General features: G+C 36.7%; 1 protein-coding gene across 1 annotated transcript; it reads right to left on the reverse strand.

Moving 5' to 3' along the window:
* Positions 1-234: 234 nt before the first annotated feature.
* LOC110458388 (zinc finger protein 708-like) lies at positions 235-7,091 on the reverse strand. The gene is made up of 2 exons (XM_021510063.1): positions 6,166-7,091; positions 235-4,518 (listed from the first exon to the last, which is right to left on the reverse strand). Exons 1-2 carry the CDS (start codon positions 6,965-6,967, stop codon positions 3,053-3,055), a joined length of 2,268 nt encoding a protein of 755 aa, XP_021365738.1. The 5' UTR covers positions 6,968-7,091; the 3' UTR covers positions 235-3,052.
* Positions 7,092-9,222: the final 2,131 nt, after the last annotated feature.

The following is a 9,222-nucleotide window of genomic DNA, read 5'->3' on the forward strand; positions in this document are numbered from 1 at the left end:
AAAAATAATTAAAAAGGCAGGGTATTATGAGACTATCCATAGACCCCTCCCAGTAAAGATTTCTTTAGCTATCAAATGTACATTGATTTCTGAGGTAAAAATTAAACTTTGTGTCCGAAACTTTATTTCCGACATGAACATTGAATGAAATTGATAAATTATGTTTACTTCTACTAAAAAAAAGTTATCTTGTGAAAAAATTAATGAAAACTACAGGACCCCCCCCCCCCCAACTAAAAAATCAACAACAAAGTTCTGAGTTTAACAAAGCAATAAAGACAGGATTGGGAATCGAACCCTTGACCTCCGATCATTAAAATGTGGCTCTATCCAACTGAACTACTTAGTCAACAGTGTAGTACGTATAACGGCTCAGATGCATATGCTCTGCAGTAACATACAAAACAAGGGGAGGTAACTGTATTTAGAAAAAAGCACAGTGGGATTATCTAGTTTGCAGTGTTCTCATTAAAAGCCTGCAGTTGCCGGCAAAAGTTGCCAGCTGTTTTTCAACTTTGATCCAGCTATTTGTTCAGAAAATGTATACGTATTGTTCAACATCTTAGCAGCCAGGGGAACATTAAACCAGATATTCTTTTCAAGTCAATCACCTATTACAAAACTTAGTGAGGACAATGGTTTGGCCTGCAGAGGGACAGGGATCCTTAAGAAAGTATGTTAATATAACGTATAAAGGAAGATAAACACCTATTTGTAATGACTGAATGGTTTTTAAGTGATAGGATCATTTTTTTTGCAATGATTCTGGTCATGTAGTCACCCTACTGGAAGTAGGGTGGTCGGGTGGTTCAGGGGAAAGAGCACTTGCCTTTCACCAGGCGGCCAGGGTTCGATTCCCTGATCAGAGGTAAAAAGGTATGGGGCCATCTGCCTGACCACGTAGGTTTTCTCAGGGTACTCGGGTTTCCTCCCACATTAAGACCCCCCGTGCGCTAACATCCGGGCCAACAAGAGTGATTAATATAAGTTGTAAAATAAATAAAGATATTAAATAAAAGTAATGGATGTATGCACTGAACCAACTGCCTCAATGTTTGGGGTCCGAGAGGTCAACATATTTTTGCCATCCAAAGACGTTTACTTGCAAGCCTTAATGTTGGGCTTTTCAGTTGACATAGCATAGGAGAAACATCGTAGATGTCACAGTGACCTACTTTTTGGATATATCAGGTATGACATTTAATACTGTACATAAATGTATCTAAATATGTATATATTTACATACCGGAACATAACAGAATCTGCATACATAAACAAATACATGTACTGGTATGCATCAATGTATCTTTTACATGTATACACAGTATACAGAAATGAACATACGTATACATAAAGGCTATAAGATCTGATCTGGTTTATACATCATTGATGGTAGAATTCAAAACTAACTTATGGAGTAGAAGTGAAACACATTATACTTGTTTAAAAATATAGTATAAACAATTCATGATACATGTATTTTCAGGGTTTCGCCAGCTTTATTGGGAAAGGGCCTCCGAGCAGAAATTGGGAAAATATCATCAGCATTTGGCAAAAATTTGGAAATATCATCAGTGTTCGAAAATGCGCAGGTCTGGGAAAATAGCGTTAGTTTTGAAAAAAATAAAACCTATAGAGTGATTAGCAAAAAAATCCTCGAGGTGTTTCTTTGATTACAATAAAATGTATAGCAATAATTATAAATATAAATAAACACTTAAATTTTTAGCGCTTTTGTTTCTTCATTATTTATGTATTTTGAATGCTCCTTCATGGACTGTAATACTTTGAACCTTGCACTTAAAACGACTGAAAACTTGTATAATTTTTTTTTTTAATCCAAATGGGAAAATAAAGACTGAAATTGGGAAAATTCAGGGTCATTTTTCAATTGGGAATGGGTCCCTGTAGCGGACCCTTTTTATAAACACCTTGCAAAAACCCTGATTTTATTTTATCACATGATTATATAATTACCACAGTGGATACATTTACATCAATGCCATGCACTGTTTTTTCCTACTTTCTTTTTAATGGTCCCTACGTAATTTTTTCAAATTTGCAAAAATGTTCAATTTCTCAGGTATTTTTGTTTGCGGATTTCAGATCTTTTAGCCGTGGCACAATGTACTACTGTAACAATGGTTAAGTTTAATATAAATTTTGCAGGTTGTATTTTCACTGAAAAATGTAAACCCCTACCATAATACACTCACAGCATTCTGAATATAATCTCCTGTAATTTGCTCCACTGTGATGTGGAAGCTTAAGACTCTAAGATTTATCATGACTTCAAAATATTCAGGGAGAAAATAGATAGACATGATTTTTTTGTGATATTTGCAAAATTTCTGGATAATGAGATGAAAAGATTTCAGATTTGATTCTATTTCATGAAAGTCAAATGTTTTTTTTCAGTTTAGTTTGCCAGATTTCTTCAGATTCTCAAATAACATGAAAAATGTATACTTGTATATGATCCCACACTGTATATTCACGATAAAAAAACACCCAACATTTGTTTAAACTTAATATAAATCACAAAGATACCAAAAACTATGTTATATAGTTGCATTGTCAAATTTTATAATTAAACATGTACAATACACTTCAGTTTCTTTGAAATGTAAAAAACAAATTCTAGAAAAACAACATATACATCTTTCAGTTCATGTATTAGAATTTTGTCTTCATATGTCTTATCTCACTATCCAAAGGATTGCAGTGTCTGGTCTACAAAAAATATGTAAACAAACGGTTTCTTCTTCACTCTAAATGCATTTTAACAGGGAATTTGGACATCGTAAGCCTCTTCTTTGAATTATTGAGAGTGAATGTTAATTGATATCTTAAGACAAAATATTGCTCAATAAATCTTACAAGGTAAAACCTTTTTTCCTTGTTTGTGTAACACGTGCACCTGTGTGTTTAAAAAAGTCTGGTTTAGAGGCTTACATATGTTGTTAAGATATTATTTGACAATGCATGTACAGTTGTCTCCCTTCCAATGTAATTATTCCCTTTCCTTAGAAAGTTGATGTACATTTTCTTCTTAAAGGTCCATTTCTGAATCGTCACTGAATTCCTCCTCCTCTTTTATTTCATTGTCTGTAGCAGATGTCTCAATCTCTGGTTCACCAGTGAATTCTTTGCTTTTTACCTCATTTTCTGTAGCAGACGTTGGATTCTCAGATTCATCACTGAACTCCTCCTCTTTTATCTCATTGTCCGTAGCAGATGCCTGAATGTTGCCTTCAGCATGTATAAGAATGTGTCTCTGAAGATGGCCTGACTGCCGAAAAGTTTTTCCACAAGTTTCACATTCATAAGGCTTGGAACCAGTATGTGTACGTTCATGTGCATTTAAGTCACATGACTGCAAGAATTGTTTTGGACAAAAGTCACATGCATATGGACGGCTACCAGTATGAATCAGCATGTGCTGCTTCAAGTAAGATGGGTCCCGAAATCCTTTAGGGCAAAGTTCACATTTGTATGGTTTGCCCTCGCTATGAGTTCGTAAATGCTTGGCCAAATTTCCCGAGAAACTAAAAGTTTTCTGACAGATATGGCAACTATACGGCTTGTCTCCCGTATGTGTACGCATGTGCCTCATAACATGTGCCAATTCGACAAAACCTTTCCCACATTTCACACATTTATGTGGTTTGTGGCCCGTGTGAGTATGAAGATGTTTCTGTAAGGTACTTGACTGTCCAAAAGCTTTGTTGCACATTTGACATCTGTATGGCTTTTCCCCCGTGTGAACACGGTTGTGTTTCTTCAGATCGTTTGAAACGCTGAAACCTTTTCCACAAACCTTACACTTGTAAGGTTTGATTCCAGTGTGTATGGAAGAGTGGGATTTAAGCACACCTAATGTTGCAAACTTTTTAGGGCATTCGGTGCACTGGTAAGGCCGGTCACCAGTGTGAATGCGAGTATGGATTTTCAGTTTTTCGGATACTCGGAAGGCTTTACCACAAAAATCACACTTAAAAGGTTTGTCACCAGTGTGGGCCCGCATGTGGATCTTAAGATTACATGCCTGTGAGAAGGATCTCCTACAGACACCGCAAACAAAAGGTTTTTCAATGGAATGTGTGAGCATGTGTCTGGACAAACTGTTTGGGCGAGTGAACTCCATCTCACATTGGTCACATTTGAATAAAGGTTTCTCAGAATGAGTTTTGATGTGGATCTGGAGGCTGTTGGAGTGACTGAAATCACGATCACAAACGTGGCATTTGAAAGGTCTCTCCCCAGTGTGCACTCGGTAATGGACTTTCAGACTACTGTTATGGCCGTATGACTTTTGACAAATGTCGCACTGAAACTTTCGTTTTCCCTTCTCTTGTCTACGACTGACTTTGCTGAATATGTCAACATCACTGAAGCCATCCACGTGCTCACTCATAGGCAATGGATGATCTCCATCAACTTGGGCAGGGCGTCCATTTAATAAGATGGCTTGACAGAAGGCATTGAAGTCTTCCCTTGACATTTGTGGATTAGAAGCTACAAAGGAAAAAGGAATACATTTAGTTATATTTATAGTTGTTTTCCGGTACAGGAACTACTGTAGTTCCTCTGCACCGGACTCTATTATCCATACTAAAAATGTTAACGTTCACTTCCTATCATAGTTGCTTTGTAATTATAAAACATGTCCTGATTTTTCCTGGCTTCGTCCAGTGCATTTGTAAAAGCGTTTATGTAATTAGGGGACGATGCTACATTTTCTGAAAGTCTGTTCAAAAATTTTGTAGTTCTGATAGTAATTACAAGCATTGATAAAACGTTGTTCTTATGATGTTAAGTTGGAATACATACACAATGTTAATTGTTAATACATATAACACAAAATAAATATGTTTGTAAATTTACATTGATTACAATTGGTATTCCATTAAAAGATGCCAGTAGTGTAAAATACAACCATTACCAAAATAAACATCTTTTCATGAGTGAATCTAAATTTCTTTTATCTTTTAAGGATTACCCTACCTTCTTTAATTGTTTTTGCTTAAAACTTTTTGAGGGCATTTTTTTAAGGAAGCACTGTTCAACAAGTCAAGATCACTCTCACCTTACAAAAATGTTCGAAAAATAAAATGTATTACCTATCTACCCCAATTTTGCAGACATTTAACAGTAAAAAATGTGTTTTATATGTTTTGCCAAATAATTCTTTCTTGATTACAAGCATGTTATATCAACAACATTTGTGATCTTATGGAATATTCATATTTTCACTTCTGCAACAAGAGCTGAAAAATGCATGGCCAGACTGAGGTTTGAACCTGCAGCCTTCTGAACTGTAGATAGATTCTCTATCGACTGAGCTACCAAGTTGCTGACAATCGGCCATGTCCAGTTCCACTACATGTCTTGCCTCCTTTCTTCAAGTCTCTGCCCCCGAAGACACAACTGTTTACAACCCAAGTTCTGGTTTCCCCTTGTCAAGCATTCACACAAGTCCTTGAAACAAGTGATGGTCACAGGCACCAAATGTAACAGGAGTGGGAGAATGCACGACCAGACTTGGGTTCAAACCCAGGACACTCCAAACTCTAGATGGATGCTCTAGCAATTGAGCTACTGTATAGTTGTTAAATAATGCGGGGTTAACATTTTGCAATTTTGTGTCCAGAATTGATTAATTTTGTGAATCAATATTTCTGTAAATCTATTTTGGAAAAAAATATGCAAAGAGTTCAGAGTGCTTGTTAATTTATTACTAGCAATGAACAACTGACATCATTACTGGACACAGGTTACTAGTGTGTACCAGGTAAGTGAGTTGTTTTCCATAAATGTCATTTCCTGGGTTGTTATTATTGTTTTATTTGATGCTTGTGAACTTCAAGATATTCATTACTTTGTTCGATCGGAGAGACAGCTAGCAGTTAAAAAATTCAATTTCAATTCATCTGTTAACTTTTTTATATAGTGTACGTCTAGTGTTCTTTCAAAAGATGTTTGACCTAGTAGTCTCAGCTATTCGTAAAGGTTTTAATTTCGCTACTTTTAACGCATTCATGACAATTAAAACCCTTGTTAAAATCAACAACTTTACAGTTCCTGGTCCCCAACGATCAACCAGTTCCGCTACACTTCAATTATCATAATTAAAGAAAATGCAGAGCAGCCTTCTACACCTACCCTTTGGAGGAAGTAGAGCAAATGTCTCGGGTGAATCCAGCACGTCATCTGACTCACAATGTGAAGTTTGGTAACTGTTTGTAGACTGAGAGTTTTCTTCTTGAGAGCTGTGAGGTTCTGAATGTGATGCATTCTTACTGTAGCCACTGGGTGTGTTTTCGTTTTCTTCAGAATTTGGTTCCTTCTTTATGTTTTGTACAGAAGACCCATGGATAGGTGGTTTTGCCAACATCGCCCTTATAATACTGTCAGGTTGTTTACAGCTTGCTCTGTCATTGATTGGTCCTGTATATAGAAGACCTGTCTCATTTTGTGAGCTTTCCCTATCCGGTTGGTAATTAGGCATGGGCTCAGCTTTTATACTTGTCGGTGGTTCGGGGCTACGGGAGGAGAGACTATTTGTAAGTTGTGTCTTTTGTTCCGTTAGTAACTGTCGGAGAAAACCATCATTTACACTTTCAACGTTATCTTTTTGATGGGAACTATTGTCAAGGCCAAGGGCAGTGTTACCGGAATAGTCAGATGTAAACAAAAGATTCCAATTATCTGATACAGTTCTCTGGTTCTGTTGGTATTCGTTAGCTATACTCGTCAACAAACTAGCTGCTGGCGTTGTTAACATATTCCTCGGAAATGTTAACATATTTTGTAAAGCGTTATTACTACTACCTCCGTGAACTTCACCCATGGTTACGTTAGTAGGCCTACAGGCAGATCCATAACCGACCGGGTCCAATCCCGTGTATAACGCTTCATCCTCGTTTGGTTCCTTCTTAATAGAAGTTTTAATAGAAAGGTCCATTTTCAAATTTTCATAATAATTGTTCTGAAACTATTTCTTCTCGAATAAATCCATGTATCAAGCAATGCTTCGCACCTTTCGAGTTACACTCCCAGCATTGAGGATACAAGACGCCATGTTTAGATCATCGCGGTCACTGAAGCGCTTGGTTTTAAAGGAAGACTAATTACCGCACAGGTTGCAAGGACAGCATAAATACGGCGAAACGGTTAAAAGAATTAGGCCCCTAATTCTGTTTAATAACGTAACAACGTAAGGTGCAGACTATACAATAGGTTACATGCATTTATACGTGTTTTCTTGAAAAAGATATATGCATTTTCTTTAATTGTCTTTGATTATACATAAGTTGGATTTAGATGCAGCTGCTAGGTGGGAGCGGGACTGGTTGATGGCTTTCCATCCAGACAAATGCACAGTTCTTACAGTCTCACAAAAGAAAAAACAGTTTAAACATGACTATATCCTCCACAATCACAAACTTGAACTGGTCTCTTCAGCTAAATATCTGGGCATTACACTACAAGCAAACTTAAAATGGTCAAAACATACAGACAACATCATAGCTAATGGCAACAAATCTTTAGGCTTCCTAAAAAGAAATTTAAAAACATCATGTCAGAACATCAAGACTCAGGCATATCTGGCGCTAGTTCGACCAAAACTGGAATATTCATGTACAGTATGGGACCATCACACAGTTGAACAAACTTCTAAAATCTAGATGGTCCAACGACGAGCTGCCAGAAATGTCTGTAACAGGTACCATAACATCAGTAGTACTACAGATAGGATAAATTCATTAAACTGGCAAACACTACAAGAAAGAAGACTACGCACAAGATTAATAATGTTCTACAAAATAGTCCATCAAATTGTAGCAATCCCATCTGCTATTCTCATACCATCAGACAGTAGAACCCGAAAAAATCATAATTTCACTTTCAGACTCATTTCAACCAAAAAAGATACACATAATTTTTCTATTAGTCAGAATTTCATGTGAAATATGTCGTTTATTTCAACGAAACTTACATAATTATAAACAGTCAGGTATTTTCTTCTATATACCAGAAAATAACATGTTATTTTTCTCTAAATTTCTAGTTATATGTGAAAAACCGTGATTTTCACGGTTGACTGCGGCGTACAAGTTTTACCCCCTTGAAAAACACATTATCGTCGATTTCTAAATCATTAGATAATAAATAAACATTTTTGTAATTGTCACATTTAGAAAATAATGATTGAAATTATTCTATATATTTATAAAAAATATAAACGATCGCGTTAATGAGATATTAAAATATCTTTATATTCCCGGTACGGGGTAAAGATCGACTTTCGGTAAAAATGACACCCCAATGTTGATAACATATAAGAGGAGGGAGGAAAGCCCTCGATGTCGAAATGTCGTTCCAACCTAACTTTCTTGCATCAAAAACAATATTTCTAGTTGATCTACGCGGGGGAAATGCTTAGTACTGTTGGAAAGATGGATAATTTTTCTATACAAACCTCCTATATGCACGTACAATGTATTCTCCTTCTGCGGACGTGAACTCCGTTTCCTCCAAAAACACACAATGTTTCAGCGTTTCAAAGTTTTTCGCAGTCAGCCTGCCACTTTTTTGAATATTAACTAGGTTGGGGTTAGCGCGTGCTGAAACATGCAGCGTTGGTTGGTTTAACACACCACGGGTCTCGGCACGCGGCTGACGTCAACCTCATTAATAACAGTTCGTCAGTTGTCAGGTTAAGAGAAGGTGCCAATTTGGTGCAGGGTCATCAAAAAGCCAATCAGCAGTCAACAGAAACCTAGGTTTATTTCACGATATATACTTGGAATACCTACAACACAGAGCGCAACCATGGCATCCTCAAAATTTCAGGCATTGCGGAGCGATCATACTACTTACGTTCTTTGCACCACTGGAATATTTCGGAACAAAATTTGAAGACACGAGGGTAGCTATTTGACAAATTGCTACTTGTCCTTTGTAGATTACAGAGGAGCGACACTCTACTTCAAAACGACCGATTTTACCATTAAGGCTGCCGCGCGATTCTTTTGATGTACATTAAAGGACGAAAAAAATGGACAATTTCTATCATCCACAAGGTGGTGCATACAGAACCTTCAATTCTCTCAAGACATACATTGTATTCTAAGGGTGCAAAGAACACTGGAAGTTCGAGGATGCAACTCATGTTGTATTCCTCATAAATCGACAATCGCTTGTAAATTGGTTTGT

Source organism: Mizuhopecten yessoensis, unplaced genomic scaffold (assembly GCF_002113885.1).
Source record: "Mizuhopecten yessoensis strain PY_sf001 unplaced genomic scaffold, ASM211388v2 scaffold9561, whole genome shotgun sequence".
Taxonomy (NCBI): domain Eukaryota; kingdom Metazoa; phylum Mollusca; class Bivalvia; order Pectinida; family Pectinidae; genus Mizuhopecten; species Mizuhopecten yessoensis.